This window comes from Alosa pseudoharengus, unplaced genomic scaffold, assembly GCF_046254945.1.
Source record: "Alosa pseudoharengus isolate Yale_2024_CS ecotype anadromous, Long Island Sound unplaced genomic scaffold, YU_APseudo_1.1 YU_APseudo_1.1_scf_9, whole genome shotgun sequence".
NCBI lineage: Eukaryota > Metazoa > Chordata > Actinopteri > Clupeiformes > Clupeidae > Alosa > Alosa pseudoharengus.
This window is the reverse complement of record NW_027468881.1, coordinates 16,780,315-16,798,130: the sequence shown is the minus strand read 5'-3', so window position 1 is coordinate 16,798,130 and position 17,816 is coordinate 16,780,315. Positions and strand designations below refer to the sequence as shown.

General features: G+C 38.4%; 1 protein-coding gene and 1 long non-coding RNA gene across 3 annotated transcripts; one reads left to right on the top strand and one right to left on the bottom strand.

Moving 5' to 3' along the window:
• The first annotated feature begins 173 nt into the window (after positions 1 to 173).
• Positions 174 to 15,561, top strand: mapk13 (mitogen-activated protein kinase 13). 2 transcript variants are annotated; one of them, XM_076277025.1, is made up of 12 exons: positions 176 to 602; positions 1,101 to 1,230; positions 1,524 to 1,582; positions 1,980 to 2,085; positions 2,455 to 2,484; positions 3,386 to 3,433; positions 3,535 to 3,649; positions 11,708 to 11,779; positions 13,466 to 13,545; positions 13,659 to 13,737; positions 14,886 to 15,059; positions 15,320 to 15,561. In XM_076277025.1, the coding sequence occupies exons 1-12, from the start codon at positions 487 to 489 to the stop codon at positions 15,403 to 15,405; spliced, it is 1,095 nt and encodes a 364-aa protein (XP_076133140.1). In that variant the 5' UTR covers positions 176 to 486; the 3' UTR covers positions 15,406 to 15,561. The 2 variants fall into 2 exon arrangements, with proteins under 2 accessions (XP_076133141.1, XP_076133140.1); XM_076277026.1 differs by lacking the exon at positions 11,708 to 11,779 and having other exon boundaries at positions 174 to 602.
• LOC143115130 (uncharacterized) lies at positions 7,995 to 9,781 on the bottom strand. The gene is made up of 3 exons (XR_012985054.1): positions 9,410 to 9,781; positions 8,673 to 8,782; positions 7,995 to 8,335 (listed from the first exon to the last, which is right to left on the bottom strand). It is a non-coding gene; the product is annotated as an uncharacterized LOC143115130 (long non-coding RNA).
• Positions 15,562 to 17,816: the final 2,255 nt, after the last annotated feature.

Genomic DNA, 17,816 nt, shown 5'->3' with positions numbered 1-17,816 from the left:
AACATCCTCTGTGATCTGTTTATCAATCAACAGGTTTTTACCCAGATACATAATGTTTAAAATGCTGTTTAAGAAGGCAGAAGGTGTGAGCGGAAATAGCGCTTGTGAAAACCTGCACAGTAGATTAAAAAAAAAAGCATGCGAGTGGGAGGACGGGTGAATCATCGTGGCTTCTATGCAATAAGTGGCTCATCAGGGATGTCTGTGGACCAATAATAATGTATTATCTACCAGATCTGGTATTAATTTTTATGTGTACCCATGGGCCTCTTCGGTTGGAAGAACTAGACTAAATCTTGAACGCAAATGTGTGCATGATAAACTCAGACTTCCAGTTGAGACCTTCCAAGCATCCAAACTGAAACGAATGCAGAGCTGCCGCGTGGGAGGTGTTACATTCGTGCCATCCGTTTCGAACGATTTCTTCACTTGAGCAGCCTACGTTTTTCCCAGACGGCTCCTATGCCGTTTCTTTCTCCATAACAAATGGAGCCACTACCACCGCACTTCGTCAGTCAAGAAATCAACAGTACAGTATGGGAAGTTCCGGACAAATACAAATCTCTGAAACAGATCGGAACAGGAGCGTATGGCTCTGTCTGGTGAGTTGTCCCCACCTCTGTTGTTGAGCTATTGGTTTTCAGTTATGGAGTCGTCATTTTGAGCACTGTAACTTTGGGAGACGCAGTGTTTGCCAGCAGTGGCCTATTTACCTCCTGAAATAAGACCAATTGTAAGGTCAGTAACGCAAGACTGGGCGTTGCATAGTGTTGGAACAAGAACCCTTTTATCTAACAATTTTTTTCGCCGTAGTTGAAACAACTGTTGCATTTCATATTCTTTCGCAATTCCAATATGAAACTTTTGCCCCTCGCCTATGTTAAATATTCGGCTATGCCTTCGTGAACAGATAACACAGATATCTTCATTCTTGGTATTGTTGTCTCGTTGGTCTATATTTTACGCATCAGCTGGGCCTGTCATTGAGACAGTGTAATTACGTCCTGGTCAAGTAGTGAGCATAAATCTGTGCTCCGTAGTAGCCTAGAATGCAACGGAGTGTATCCTAGAACTAATCTTGCTTTCTGCTCCTATCTCAGCTCAGCATTGAACGACAAGACTAAAGAGAAAGTGGCCATCAAGAAGCTGCACCGTCCGTTCCAGTCAGAGATATTCGCTAAACGAGCGTATCGGGAGCTGAGGCTACTAAAACACATGAAGCATGAAAATGTAAGTAGCCTATAGGCCTATACACGCTTGTCCTATTTCTCCTCATGTAACCCCCATCCCCTCTAGGCCAGACACTGTATGGCAGCATTTCTTGCTAGTTAAGATGTCAGTCATGCTAGTTTATATAACAACAATGTCTAATTGTCTGCTATTCTGTGGTAGCCCATAGTCATTTTGTGGAATGTTGTATTTCAGACAAGCCAGTCGTTTCCAAGGGGCACTGCTTAAAAAACTGAGTTATATATGTTGCCTTTCCTGTCCATCTCATGCTCTGATTTCTCATACGCTTTCAGGTGATAGGGCTACTGGATGTGTTCTCACCTGCAACGTGTCTGGAGGACTTCCATGACTTGTGAGTCACGCCTCGTTTTACAGTTCTATTCCAGCTTACACTGTACAAGTGACCTGATAAGTTTGTTAACACTAACCTACTGGAGTTAGTTCAAATACAGGCATGCATGGACAGAGTTATGGATGGATTAGTCTATTAATTAATAACACCAAGTAAGACCTACATCAGGATGTAAGCGTAAGGATACAAGTGTAACAAATATTTCTTTAGTGGTCAGTAGGCCTATGGCCGTTTCTGAACCAGCATCACCACGTTAGTTTGGCACGGCAATAATATCTCCTGTTCTGCACAGGTGTGACCTCTAATTCTGCACAGTGTGAGGCTGAGAGACCATATTTTATAGTCCATAAATGTGCAGACAACAAATTTAATTCCCAATCCTTGATGTTTGTTACAGCTATCTGGTGATGCCATACATGTTCACAGACCTGTCTAAAGTGCGAGGACTTCTATCAGAGGACCGTATCCAGTTCCTTGTGTATCAGATGCTTTGTGGACTTAAGGTTTGGCTGAATCTCTGTTGTGTTTGTGAAAATGGCATGAGTTGGTATGTATTGTCATGGGCATTGACAAAGGTTAAACATATGTTCCTACAGGAGTCTGAAAAGTGAGTTAAACCTGTTGTATATGCAGTGTGAATTTATGTAGCTGTTTTTGGTTATTTTAGGCCCAGTAGACAAACCTGAGCAAAATAAACTGTTCAAACACTATTTTAAAGCTTCTCAAAGCTTGCAAGCTACACTGCTAACCGTATTGGGCTGTTAGGTTAACATATTACAAAGGCTCATTTCCCAGAAGTTAGATTTACTTGCGAAATGTAAAGAAGTTCATGTGCGGCATTTTATGTAATTCTCCATGTCTGTCCCCCACAGTACATACACAGTGCAGGCATCATTCACAGGGTAAGTGAGACTGACAACTCCTTAAAATGCATCTGTCCATGACAATGTTCCTTTATTTATTTATTTGTCATTTAAACTGAATCAATGCTTTTTTCCTCTAGAGACAGCTAATCTGTCTTAGGAAAATATGGACGAAGAATGTGTTTAGAAATGTGAAAGCCCAATGTTCCGCCTCCTTCTTAAAGTGTTTGCAAGGCTTAACAAAGGCGACAGCATCATAAACCTAATGAAACGTTTTTCTTTTTTTTTTGGTTGTAAACTGGCACACAGCCAATGCCTGGCAGGCGAGATAGGAATGTGTTGTACTGAAACTGTTTTCTGGATAGCATCCATAGCCTTTGATTAAAACACTACCCTTAATATTCAAACTCTTATTTCAGTATCGTCATTTGGTTGGAAAAATATTTATAATGCATTTTGACTGGTAATAGCCTACTCATTGGCAAAGAGGATGATGTCTGTCTGTACAAGTTTGGAATTGCTTGGCCTGCTCTACTTTGTTGATGGATTCATTATACATTACGTGTTTGAAAGCTTCACACTCTGTTCGAGACCATTTAAGGACTTCAATTCTCAGGGAGCTCTGTCATCAACATGCAGAGACTATTGACAAGTTGTATGTATGCATGATGAGTATTTAATCATACATCATCATCATAATACAGTACACTCAACTGTCATAACTAACAGGCCAAACAGTTCAATTTAATGGCATGGTGTTGAATTATTATTTTTAAAAACTGTGTCTGAATGTAATGTTCCATAATATCAAGACCACTAGAAGGTTATAAACAGTGCAGTCTGCATATTTGGTCAAATACATAATTCCTAGAAGGTAGGCTACTTGTCACCAAATGTCATGTAATCACTGTCTTACCTTTTTGACTCTACTCTTGCCCAGGACCTCAAACCTGGTAATTTGGCTGTAAATCAAGATTGTGAACTCAAGGTATGCAGTTCTCCTTTACATATTTCTTTTTACCTTCTAGTAGCATACCTGTTTTAAACCGTGTTAAATGATGTTTATGGTTTTAACTGATGTCTATGCAGATTCTGGATTTTGGCTTGGCCCGGCATGCAGAGCCAGAGATGACGGGCTATGTTGTGACACGCTGGTACCGCGCCCCTGAGGTCATTCTAAATTGGATGCACTACACCCAGACTGGCAAGACAACTTACTATTATTGACTACCTTACAAATACCTCAGTCTTAGCATTGCTTAGCATTTACTAGGAGCACAGTAGCCCTATGTCTATGGTAGCCCCTACCTGAACATTTTAGGAGCGCCTAAAGTTATCAGACATTAATTTTCTGAAGATTTCATAGGCCTAATGGACACTTCATAGTAATCTATTAGAATTAGACCAAACCAGGTAATAAATGAACTTGCTTGAAACACACATTATTTCAGACATTAACATTATTATATGAAATAGACTAGGCTTTAATTTGTAAAATTTTGAAATATTTTAACCTTCAGCCTAGGCTACTTACAGATTGTGGCATTGTGCTAGTTAGTTTGTTTAACCAACCGATAAAGTTGTGTGAACAGTGTTCACATTACATGTTACTATATCTTGTATAGACTAGGCTACTTGAAATCAGTCCACGGAATGTTTCTTAAAGGCAGCATCATGATGTCAATCATCACTGCTTTTGTCTCTGAATGTGACAGAACGCGACAGCCTAGTTTAGGAGCAATTAATTCAACTGTTTAGTCATTCATATTAGCCTTTGCTACACTAATAAAGCCTGCTTATTTGCTTCACCTTTTGCCGATCTAAATGGTTCAAACTACACATTCTTCATCAAATGAACTCGTTATGTCTATATTTCTGTCTAATATCACTAACTTTAACACCAATAGAAGAAAACAGCCTATGCTACATTGCTTCACTCATCTCAGTGTCTTATTCTAACAGAATTTGAAAGTTTCAACTAGCCCACCTGTGACATCTAGGGCTGGGACAACGCGTCGACGTAATCGATGACGTCGACGCAAAAAATACGTCGACGCAAAATATGAGCGTCGATTCGTCAAGCATAACGTGTGCTGCTAAATATTTTTCATTTTACACCTTCAGTGTTTTCCATACGTTGACTAATCTGTGGCTGGGCACCACGAAATCAAAACCACCACACATTGATGTTCTATGTTGTAGGCCTACTATTTAAATTAAAGATAAGATAAAATAATTTCATTGAGCTGCACTTTTTACTCACACAGCCTTTCCTCGCCCCGCCCGCTCTCTCTCGTAACGAGCCCGCTGCTCCTCCTCTGCATGTGCATGTAACCAAATATTCACGATTGTTGAAGGATTGTTGTTGCCACATAGAAGCACTGCATAGAACACAGTGGGCTAAATTGCTATTAAATCCGCTTAGCATCGTGACCATGCTGCACAAATTTGTTCAAAACTGCTGCATTAAAGTTAAAGTAAACTCTGCTAAGGTCTTATCACAACATAGTACATTGAGGAGACTAAACTAAGTTACGTTACAGTATGCAATCAAGCAGTATCTCAAAGCTAACGTTAGAATACTGTTTGGATGTCAAGTTTAGCATGCTTACTTGCAGCTGCTTGTATTCGTTACTCATGCAGAACTCATTTTATTGACTCTGAATGTTTGCAAAATCCCGATGTAAATGGAAAAGTGTTTTCCAAGACTCAAAAGTGCTTGTCCAAAGGAGAAGAACGAACCGTTATTTGAACTAACTACGTTATGTATTGCATCCACACATCAGCAGCCTTTTAACTGTGTTAATGTTAATAGCAAGGATTCCTACACGAACGTCTTAAAATGACAGGCACTCAATTAGACATACACTACTGAACTTTATTGAATGCTACCTCTGACTAAGAATGCATTACTTTGCACTTGTATAGTCTTTTATTTTTGAATCTTAAGAGCAATAAACATATATTGCAATGTTAAAGAATTCATGTTTTTTTCATTCAGTTTTTTTCATTCATGTAAATAAACATGTAGTTGCTATTAGTGAATTAATGGGGAGATAATCGATAATCGAAACGAATCGAAATCGAATCGGACGGAAAAAATTAATCGTTAGATTAATCGATGCATCGAAAAAATAATCGCTAGATTAATCGTTTAAAAAATAATCGTTTATCCCAGCCCTAGTGACATCCCTAGGCATCTCTACTCGCCAGGCTCACATCACATTTCAGATCCATCTATGGTATCTGTGCTCACACAGGGAGGCTATCCCGGGCGCAAGTGATCCGTTCGCATTGCGTCTGCGGCAATAAATTAGCTTCCACTAATACGGTGGTTCTCAAAGTGTGGGGCGGCCCATAGGGAATAGGGACATGACAGGTGGGGTGCGATGAAGAGGAGGAATTTAGATTTGTTTGTGCCTATTTAATTGTCTTTCTTTTTTGACAAGGAAAATGATTCAAGACAAAATAGCCACACACATAGGATAGGAGTCATAAACAGACCGACAGAATTAAAATAACATCTGATCCAGTGGACTGAGATGGGAAATGTAAAGTAGAACCAAAATGCGAAAACGTGAGGAATGACAAAAAAAAGTTTGAGAACCACTGCACTAATAGAACTGGCTACACCAGAGGCCCTTATTCTACGGCCCTTAGGCTACGTTTGAAAAAATTCAGCTACTTTTACTTAGCCTGGCCTCACCCACCTAGATTTTCTTTCAGAGATCTAGTCTGGAACACCATAGTTCTTAACTGTTTCCCTCAAACAAGAAAAATGTCAGACAAATCAGCAACGAGAGGGGAAGACGAACTTATTAGGATAAACTGTAGCAGCAAAACCTGCAAATATAAAAAAAATGCAGTTGGAAAAATGCAGAAATGTATTTACAGCAAAGGTAGACCCACATACATTGTTTCCGGACTGTTGATGCTGTTTATTGTCAGTTTGTAAAGTTTAGGCAAAGTCAGAAGTAACGTTTAAATCTTTGATCAGTGTGACTAGTAAGGCTGGACCAATGATTTCAAAGTTAGTACCCGTTTACTTTCTACTTTCACATTCACCAGAAAAATAAATATTTTGGGAACTACAATGATATGGCTCTACGGAAACCAACTAATGGAAATCAGTCATACACTGTAAAACCCGACAAGTTAATTGAACTCAAAATAATTGGTGAAACCGATTACACAAAAAAATTTAAGTAATAGTAACTCGGTTTTGCTAAGTCAAAGAAACTTACCTTTTTTAATTAGTCTTCACTAGCAAATTTTGAGTGTGTTCAACAAGGTTTTTTTAAGTTAAAAAAACATCAACTACATGAGTTCACGGTAATTAATAAAATTAAGCTTAGATAGCTTAATTGGATTTATTTATGTCAGCCTGAAATATTTCATTTTGCTTCAACCAATTCTTTAAATTAAATTTAATTAAACTTAAAAGTTTTAATTTCCAGAAAGTTGAACAAACTTGTCCATTTTGATTAGTTTCAAAAAATTATTAAAAAGGTTGACAAAGGCCAGTGAAATTCTTCTTAATCTTTTATTTTCATGTAAACCATGGAAACAAATACAGGTTGGAGTTCAGAACAGGGCTGTAGTGGAGGCTACATTCAAATAAACACAGTTTAGATCAAGGGCATAAAGACTAGATAGATAGATAGATAGATAGATAGATAGATAGATAGATACTTTATGACAAATGCCTGACCAATGCTAGGAAATTCAACAATCATTTCAATCCAAAACAACAGGAGTCTTCTTTGGGCAGAGGGATGCATTTGCACTGTTCGTGCTGATCAGAATGAGTTCAACAGTAAGGTCCTCAATATCTGGGAACTCCGATTGAGAGACCTGAAGAAATGAACAAAGAACAATTGTGTGTTAATTGAATATCTAATAGGCATTACATGTCAAGTGATACCATGTCATATTAAGTTTAACATTTTATCTTCAAACTTTTCCAGGGCAGTTGCATTATTGAAATAATTACTTGAAATAATACTAAGTAACTTCCCTGGAGTTTCTTGGTGAAAAAACAAACAGAAAAACAAAAGCTTGAAATGTAACTCCAGCGTTATTCGACACATAGCCCTGTTGTTCGAGGTCACGGCTGTTCGTAAGAATAAAATTAAAAGAATTAAAAAAAATGGTGCAACATAGACTGAGTAGTGGCCCAGCAGCTATTGATAACCTACCAGGGAATTTGGCTTTAGTTTCAGTTCAGTTCAAATGCCTTGTTAGGTTAGTTTAAAGGGGTGGTTCAGGATTTTGGACATAGGACCTCATTTCCAAGTTACCAAGTGTGATATTACATCAATACACAGGATCAGGTGTTATAATCCCTTGTGCCAAGATCCAAGATAACAACACAAGTTGGAGACCGTTTTCTACACGTTTCATCCAGTCCATCTAGTTGCAGAGTTCGCAGGTGCTAGGCTGGCGCGAGTCAACAGTATGTGTAAGCCTGCCACTAAAAACAGTCTTACCCACTCCATAGTACACCGAGGTAAATAAATATAACGCCTGAATAGACGAGGACTGGATGAAACGTGTTAAAAACGGTCTCCACTGATAAATATCACACTTGCTAACTTGGAAATTAGGTCCTATGTCCAAAATCCTGAACCACCCATTTAAGCTGCTGGACCAGTATTTGCTTTATGTTGTACTCAATTTTCTCATTGTTTTTCATTCTAATAGCATGCGTTGACCTCGAAACAACAGGCCATGGGTCGCTTAATGCCACAGTTACGCTTTAACTGTCATGTCAATAGAAAACATACTTACTTACATCCCATGTCTTTAGAAAAGTGGCATCATCCTCATGGAGGTAGAAAGGAAGGCCACGGAGCGCCACAGCACGTCGGATATTTACATCTGAGGATCCCTGCATGAGAAAACATGGAGTCAAGCCAGTTAATAACTACAAAATGCAATTCAATAGGATTACCTTTCTTTGATAGTACAGCTTCTGAAACCAAAGCATTCTTTTTATCTTAAGTCCATGGAGGAGTTGTAATCTACAAGACCTCTGCTTTCAAAGGGGGTCAAGCACTTGAATATAAGTCAAAGTATGTGGAAACAGGGCCATTGTTAGTAGGCGGTGTGCAATTTCGAGCAAAAACTCAAAATAGGGGGGTAAGTGTAAAGATTTAAAACACATTTGGTCAGAACCACACATGAAATGAATCTATTCCAAGTATTTGTACAAAATAAATGCTTACCTGAGATTCCAACATGATTGCAGGCCACCACCGAACCAATAGGCTATGTCTGCGGGGAAGAACGTCTGATTCCTTCTCAATGCCAATGTTGTTTGCATCAACTTCTGAATCTGTGAATTGAAGGACGAATACACATTTGAACATACTGACAATCTCTATTAGGACAATCCACCATCTCATGATGTCGCTTTAAATGCCACTTTAAATGCATCCTTAAATGGCCGAGAACAGTTTGCACATTAAATGGTTGTTTTCACCTACACAGCTGACATGCAAATAATACACATTCTGACTGAGCATGAACTGTGTGTGATCGTGTCAAATGAATTTAGGCTACTGACTTAAATGTGCAGACAGTCAGTAACATGACAGTGGACTAACGTCAATGGAGGAAACATTGCTAACATGCTGTAAACGATAATGTTGCAGGACCTGCCCTGTTATCAAGCAGTGCACCACAAAGCTTGCACTTCCAAGCTATTGTGTTAAAAAGTGCTAACGGGGGTTAATTAGTTCATATTTTTAGTACTCACATTGGCAAATTGAGTTAGATCGCTGGCTGGTCCAGCAAGTGCTGGCATACAGCAGCCAAATTCTTAGCCGCTAGTGCTAGCTAGTTCTAACTGGATAAAGTTACGTCACGTAGCCTAAGACAATATTTTCAAACATTCGGGTTTTTAAACAATATGATAAAGGACGTGCTTTAGGGTCAACATGCACCTCACTTTTCCACTTACGTTTAATTGCGGTTTTTCTCTCTTCTCGTCGTCTCCTCTCTCGTTGTCTATTTTCACTGCTCTTGTTCTCGTCTCTTGTCATCTGCTGGTCGACCGTTGCCGGCGTCGCTTGTCACTCGGCGTTGGCTAGTTGGTGCTGTACACAAGGTCCACGTATGGCAGAAGATCCGCCTACAAATTTGCTACAATTTGCGTGGGGAAGTTTCCCACGCTTTCTATTTTTTCAAATGACTTAAAGCGGACGAGTGCTGTCAACTTAAAAGTTCAAATTTGTTCAAGTAACACAGACGATTAGAGTACTATTAACTTTTTTTCATTTTTGAGTGTTTACAAATCAAAAACATTGTTTTACTTGTACTGTTCGGTTTTACAGTGTAGCAAGAATGTGTCTGAAGGTAAAAAAAGTTGGCATATTTACAGATCGCACATGCACGAGTAGATATAAAATGTACTTGCATTGTCTCAAATTTTAGTCGTAAATTGCGACCATTTCGTTGGAGTTTGGTGCCCTGCTTTTAAAAATGTCTTAACTGTTGCTAATACTGCACAATAGCACTTCAAGAACCTCAGCTCTGGGCCCACTTCCCCGAAAGCATCTTAAGCCTAAGAGCGTCGTAAAGTCCCTCTTACGAACGTCTTAAGATTTGCCGACTGTTCCCCGAAATCATCGTAGCTTAAGAGCATCGTGAAAACACTCGTAGATCTACGAGTGCTCCAGAGTACTCGTTACCGGCTAAGAGCGTCTTAACAGTACTTCTCACTGAGGTCACCAACAGGACATACAGAGGAATTACAACTTAGAATACATAATCCAATTTACGTTCCCATTCTTTATTGTGTTTACCTGTGATGAATCAGATTTTAGCGTGCAAAATAGCCTACATTTATTGGTCATAATAATGTGATGAAAAGCGGACAAAAATGCAATCAAGTTATGAAACGAGACGTTGCCAGAATAGTTTGACATTATCTTTGCTAAGTGAATGTTTTATTATATGAGGTAAAAAGCAGAGAAAGCATCATGTGGTTTAGTCTGTAGCCTACTGCATCAAAATCTAAGCCTACACATTTCCTCTCTTTCTTACTCGACTTCTTTCTTATCTTCAAACGTGTTCTTAAGTGACACCGCGAAAAATTATTGCATGGTGCAACAATCTAATCTTAAAATAATTACAATTATTTATGTCTCTGTGTGGTATATAACCTACTTGGGATGCTTACATGCAGATGTCAATGTGTTTTTATTTTCGTATTGATGTGAATGAATGTGTAGATCCGAAGTTTAAATAGGCCTATAGCTGTGACGTGCAGTCACCTGACATCACCGTCAAATCAGAGGATATTTCAGAACTATTAACGTGGACAGCTCCCCTTAAGAGCATCTTAAGAGCAGTGCACGCGCGTTCACGCTACGAGCATGTTCGGGAAACAGTCGGAAAAACCAAACGAACGATCGTAAGATGAATCGTAGAAAACCCTCTTAAGAGCGTGTCTCCGTCGTTATCGGGGAAGTGGGCCCTGTTTCATGCTAAAGGTTCATTTAGACCAGCGGTTCCCAAACTTTTCCTCCCGCGTACCACTGCCTACATTCCGACTCGGCTCGCGATGTAGTATTGTATATATAAGGATGTATTAGGCTATACAGCCTAGAAAGGCTTAGGCTACCTTTAGTTTGTTAAATGTAAAGCCTACCTTAATGTTACCTTGTTCTTGCCCATCATTCAAAAGTAACGCATTCTATTAGCTATTCCAGGCGTCATGTTTAATAAGCTGCCCTTTTTTTATGAACACATACAGAGTTTATAAATTATATCCTTTAATTTCATGTTTCCATATCATTATGACCTGATTCGAAATTATGTATTTATTCATGAATTAATTACAAAAGATTTAAAATTTTAATTTTACACCTGTCCGCCATAGCCCTTTTCATCTCGCGTACCCCCTAGAAGCAGCTCGCGTACCACCGGGGGTACGCGTACCACAGTTTGGGAATCCCTGATTTAGACCAATATGGTCATTTTTTCTTTGTCCTTATTAAACATTAAAATGTATTTAACTCTTAATATACAATGTATTTATCATCTAAACAAGTCATTTAGACTTAATTCTGTGATTGTTTTTGGATGCTTTTGGTAACGCTCTCTTCAAGGTTTTAGTCATCTCATCAAGCACTGAGGAAATATTAATACAGGAAATTAGGATGAATATTTGGTTATTCAGATTGCCTGTTACCATAGTTGTGAATGGAAGAATGTTGTGTTGAACTGGATTTGTATGCATCTCTCTCCATCATAGTGGATATTTGGTCTGTTGGTTGCATCATGGCAGAGATGATTAACGGGAAGACGCTCTTCAAAGGAAAAGACTGTATCCTCTTATGCCCTTTTCAGTCTCCCAGGGCCTTATTATGAGTTCTAACCTACCATGAATCACAAAGCGTGAATGAAAAACAACTTTTTCATGCAAGTCTCCTCATTACCTGTCATATTTACATTCAGTTTGAGAATAACCTATGAATCAACGAATTTCAAAGATACCATGGTTTGTTTTCCCATAGAGTATAAACAAAGTGTGGAAATATGCCATTACTTAAATATTTAACAGCTGAGACTGAATGCACATATGGCATATTTCCAAACTTTGAATATAGTCTCTATTTTGCATACTTTGAGATACAAACATGACCATATTGGTTATCCTGAGTGGAAGGTCTTCTTTATCATGTCATGTAGGTATACAGTTGAGATGTGTCAGTGAGTAGTTTTACACTTCACGTCCTGTCTACTGTAAAAGTTTGACACACGAGTGGGTCTGCACTAAGGGGCAAGTTCTCCCATTTTTACACACTTCAGTTACGCACTTTTCAGTTACGCGCATTCTCCCATTGCCGTTTCTGTCAAACCCACAGCTTGGAAGTTCGAAAACAAGGTGGCCTTATGAAAGAGGCGTGATTTATTTAAAATAGAACCAGACTGATCCACCACCTCGTTAATTTAAGTTGATATGAAAATGTGGAACGTGGACTTTTTCATTGACCTTCTGAATGACATTTTAATCCAGAAAGAACACAAACCAGTCTTTGATTTTGAAAACGTAACCATGGTGAATTGAATAGCGAACGGCCTACAGTAAAATGGTGTGTCATCATATAGCCTAACAAAGAATTGACTTAATGAAATTTTACTTTTGCTTTGAGGTTTGTTTATAAAGAGTCAAGACGTGCTTGAGGTGTGTAGATTCATAATTTATAAACTCACTGTTGAGAAAGAAAGTTTCAATGGCAGCTGCTTCTCATAATATCAATTTATCTATGCTAACGAAGCTATAGACTGACACCTGTAGTTTTGAATACACTAGAGACTGGCATAACAATACCAGCCTCCATTACAAACGAATCAAGAGACAGGAGAATATAAACTATGCTGCTCGGCAATAGTGCAGACGTCTGTGCAAATGTATGGATGACTTCGGTCAGGTTGGAAAGAAATGGACAGATTCGAATGAAGTAGTAAGTAAACATGAAGCCATATCAGCATATTAAGCACCAAATGTGATACTGTAATGTTAATTTGTAAAGTTCTGTGTAACCTACATGTATTTAAAACTAGGCCTACTGCCGACATCGAGCAATATACTGTTTCACCTAAATATCACGTAAATTACAGATTTAAGTGAAGGGGAGAATTTGCGCAGGCTAGAAAGTGCTTGGTTACGTGTTTTCTTTTACTTACGCACCCTTACGCACATGGGAGAATTCGCCCCAATCTGCACATCAACCTTCATTAAAGAGCTTCTTAAGCTACTGTAGCTGAGTATAATGACGTATTGCAGCAGTATATGTTTGATTTATTGTTTTTAATTGACATCAAACCTCTATCACATTTAACAAAAAAATGTAATGCAAACTGCACGAGAAAAGTGAATGTTGTTGAATTGTTTGAATTGTCTGCAAATGACACTGTACTAGTTTATTCATTAGTTTGTTGCATGTCACTTGTTATATGCCTTGTTACTTTTTTGTTTTCCATGTAATCCTTAACTTCTCCTGTTCAGATATGGATCAGCTTACCCAGATTATGAAAGTAACAGGTGTACCTGGACCAGATTTCATTACGAAATTGGACAGTCAGGAGGTACGGCTATTTGTCAACAGTTAATGCTATTGCTTTTCTGATGACTTCCCGGGTCTTATGTTTATTACAATGACAGTTGGGTTTGCTATTGATTTTTGGTGTTTGTTCAACAGGCAAAAACTTACATTGCCTCTCTCCCACATTTCCCTCGAAAAGACTTCCATGCATTGTGTCCTAGGGCCAGTCCAAAGGGTGAGTAGATATCTCTCAAGAACTGTGATGTACAGGGCATGGCAGTGGTGACATATATGTCTGAGGAAAACAAATAAAATATATTTAAAAAAATGTTTCCCCCAACAAAAAAAAACTGTTGGAAAGCATTATTTATTAAAACAGTGACCTCTCAGTATTGCAATTATCTTAATGATTTACACAGCAGCCATGGGTGAGATATAGCCATATTTCAGACATTTCATTCTGAGTTGTATATTATGTATATGAGGGAAAGCCTACTTGCTTGACAACCCTTTATCTTGATTTTTGATCATTCGAATTAGAATTAGAAATGTTAATTTGCATCAAATTATTATATGTCTTTGTTTAAGTTGCCAAACCTAAAAATGCTCAGCTTTTTAACAGAACTCCCTTGATAAGGGAAGTGTATTTTTACATTAGCACACAAACTCAGTAGCAACGACACACAGAGACCTGCATTTATTTCAGCAGAATTTTCTTGGATAATCTTAAAATAGGCCAGTTATCAAGGTCAAATCTCATTATGAATGATTCCCTACATCATGAATGTTAGTCCTCTCTGGGTTAACTGCTAGAGATATTGTCCATTATTCTCGACATTGCAGCTTCTGGTTTGGAACAACTCAATGAAAACAAATTAATTGTACCACTGAAGTGAATTAAAATATGACAACAAAAATTCGGCCATCCAATCAGGTAATTTCTGTATGAGCCACCTGGTAATTTGTAAGGGCACTCACTCACTCAATCCAGCTGTCGTAAACTTCAGACTGTAACCACATGGTTTTGTTTTTCACCAAGTGCAGCCCATAGACTGTGCTTTATGTCTACAGGAAATTACTATACTGCAATTTCGAGAATAGCTACAATTTGGTGTAATGACACAGCAAACCATGCTCAGGTCAAGCTCACTACTATGCATCAGTGTTTAGGTAATAGGTTTTAAAGTATATGTGACCACAGTGATAACCTTTTACACAGTTAACAACAGGCTCTAGCTGCTTCAAAACCTTAATTGGTATACAGCCTTGCAGTTGGTGTTGATTTCAAATGCAGTCTGGAAAGTTTAACTCTAGCCCTCAGGAGTTTATGTAATTGAAAGTATACATGTTTATATTATATCTTATGTCATGAATTTATCATAGCTGTTGATCTACTGGAAAAGATGCTAGTGCTGGATTCAGAAGCCCGTATCACTGCTGATGAGGCCCTAAAACACCCATATTTTGATGGCCTGCGGGATCCAGAGGACTGCCCTGTACCACTGCCATATGATGACAGCCATGACAATGCAACACTGCCCCTAGAGGAGTGGAGGCGTAAGTGTTTTTGTTTTTTTCATAAACGTTTGTTTTTCTTTTTTTTTTTACTGATTTCTGAATGGTAGAATATCTTTACTCTTTTTCTTATCTATCTGATTATTCTTCTCACTTGTCACTCGACTCTGATTATCACAGTCTACATGTTTGTGTAGCTTAATATTTTGCTTAGACGTATACTGGTAAGTTTCCCAAAGTAGTTATACTGGTAACTTCCCAAATAAACTACTTATACAAGAGGTTTTTTTTTTCTTTTTCAGACTTATCTTTCAAGGAAGTGAAGAGCTTTGTGCCTTTCCCCAGAAGGGACTCAAAGAGGCGAAATACATTGACCATTTCACATTGAATTCAAACATATTACACTACATGGCAATCTACACAAATTTTAGCTCAATCCTCGTCTGCATCTCGTCTGAAACTGAGATTGTATTACATGTTTTTGTGTTCATGGGGGGTAATGGGGGCATTTTTTTTTAAATAAATACAGTGACTGTATAGGAGAGAGTGGGGTGAGTTGTGCCAGTTTTTACTTAAAGTGACTTTAAAGGGAGGCCATGATAGTAATGCTTCCAACTACAATATGAACATATATTTCAGGATGTGGTGCATCTCTGGGAACAATCACTTTCAATCTGAAATACAGTATTTAAGAGATATAGCTTTCTGAAAAAAAGTGGTCTTGTGTTACAACTTGCCCCCGGTGCGGGGTAAGTTGTGCCTTTGAAGAGAATGCATTGGGGTAAATTGTGCCATCGATTATTGAAGTAAAACAGTATATTTTGATATCAGACACTGTAATGCTTTATAAAAGCTAGACAAATTCAATACAAAATTACTCATTTAAGGTTTATTTAAGTTATTTTACAACATAAAAGGCCAATTTTCTACACGCCTACTGCGCCACACGAGCACATCAAAGGTCATTTTCCATTGTCACACCAGTTTCATCCATGTTGTAGATCTTGTGTGGAGCGAAGTCATACCTGAAATGAGATTAAAGTTTTGTTGATCAGAGAAGTTTACAGCAGATTTAGGTGGTTGGATGTGGTTGTGTAGATGTCAACTCTGCCACTGCTACTACCTAGAGATGATGTTCCCCCTCTCCTTCCCAGGCTTCCTGGTCAGTGTGTGTGATTGTGTGTGAAGTTCACAGCATTTCATGGGACTTAGACCGTGAAACATTACTCCTAGTGCCTTTATATGTTCTGCCAGCTCCTTCTCCATACAGTATGCCCTGCCTGTCTTCCTCTTATAACTCTGTGGCATGATGGTATATTTCTATTTTTGGTCTAAAATTAAGAATGGCACATAGTTTTAGTGATAAAATTTAAGAATAAAATGCACAATTACAATAAAATAATATGTTTAAAACATTATTTATAAGTGGGGGTGAGTTGTGCCACTGGCACAACTTAACCCAGGCCCTTTGGCACAAATCACCCCAACCCCACCATTTTGGAAAAAATGCATCATCCATCAGATTTGAGCTCAACATCACGCTAGCTGTATAGACTCATAATGTAGCTTACCAAAGCACTAAAACATGTGTGAAATGTTTCAAACTTGTCTATAACTGTTTTGACACAACAATCAAAAAAACATGATCATAGAAATTTTACTTTGAAAGGCAAAAACAGTTCTTTTAACTTAAATGTGCTTACCTCCAGTGTTGGGAGTAATGCGTTACAAAGTAACGCGTTACTGTAATTCCACTACTTTTAGTGGTAACGAGCATGTAACGAAGTATTTTTGTAAATCCAGTAATGCAATTACAATTACTGAAATTTCAAAGAGTTCGTTACTTGGTTACTCTGTTGATCTTGAATGAACGACTGCAGACAAGATGCATATTTGCTGCTTGTCTCCCGACCTTAGCTGTGTTTCCAGCGATTGTGTTTCATGTTTAGATTGCAGATGCATTCTTTACAGTTAATAGCCTCCTCACATTCCTCCTTATTTCGGATTTATGCTAAAACACACAAGAGTGCATTAGGCTACAATTTAAATGGGCATCTTAAAAGCCTTTTCCCTTTCGTATCTGGTAAGCTCCACTGCAGTAAAAGCGCATTTGTTGTTTATCTCCGCTCTTTTCCGCCTATTGCGCAAAAGCCTCTTTATATCAATTTCTCATTCTTACAACATAGCCACGCCACAACACCAATAGGCTACAGTAGCCTATATATAGCCTTGACACAAGCAAGCACACGTTTAACTCGAGAGGAAATTGCTGATTTCACTTACCAGATAAAGAAACCTCCAAATAGCCTACCGTACGTAAAGCGACTTGAGTTATTTGCACACTATGTTTACATCGGAATTGACGTCCATGGTGTTATGGATTCATTTGTCTGCGACGGAACATGCAACTTCTCTCTGGAACACCTTATCAGCTGAAGAGTAACCTTCTGCATAGTGCACGACAATCCCAAACTCTCAGATGCATACAACTTATTTCGGTAGGTCAGCACTTGTGCAGCGCAGGCTTTTCCCAAACTGCTGGTGCTTAAAATGCTATATAATACAACTGTGTTCAAAGCAGGATGAGGATAACCTAAGGTTGTATGTGTGTGTGAGCAGACAATAACTGCTTTGAAAATAGGCCATTTAACATTGTTTCACATTACATCCCATTGAACTCATTCCATGTAGCCTACAGAAGGATTGCAATAATAGGCCTAATGATAAAAATAACTTATTACTATATTGCAGAATTCAGTGTCAGTGCACCACCATGCATACTACTACTACTACTACTAG

Excerpts from the sequence above, each read along its gene's own strand:
- mapk13 (XM_076277025.1), top strand. The coding sequence starts at position 487 with ATGGAGCCACTACCACCGCACTTCGTCAGTCAAGAAATCAACAGTACA. Across the intron at positions 603-1,100 it reads GGAGCGTATGGCTCTGTCTG|CTCAGCATTGAACGACAAGA; the intron begins GTGAGTTGTCCC and ends CTCCTATCTCAG. Across the intron at positions 2,086-2,454 it reads AGATGCTTTGTGGACTTAAG|TACATACACAGTGCAGGCAT; the intron begins GTTTGGCTGAAT and ends TGTCCCCCACAG.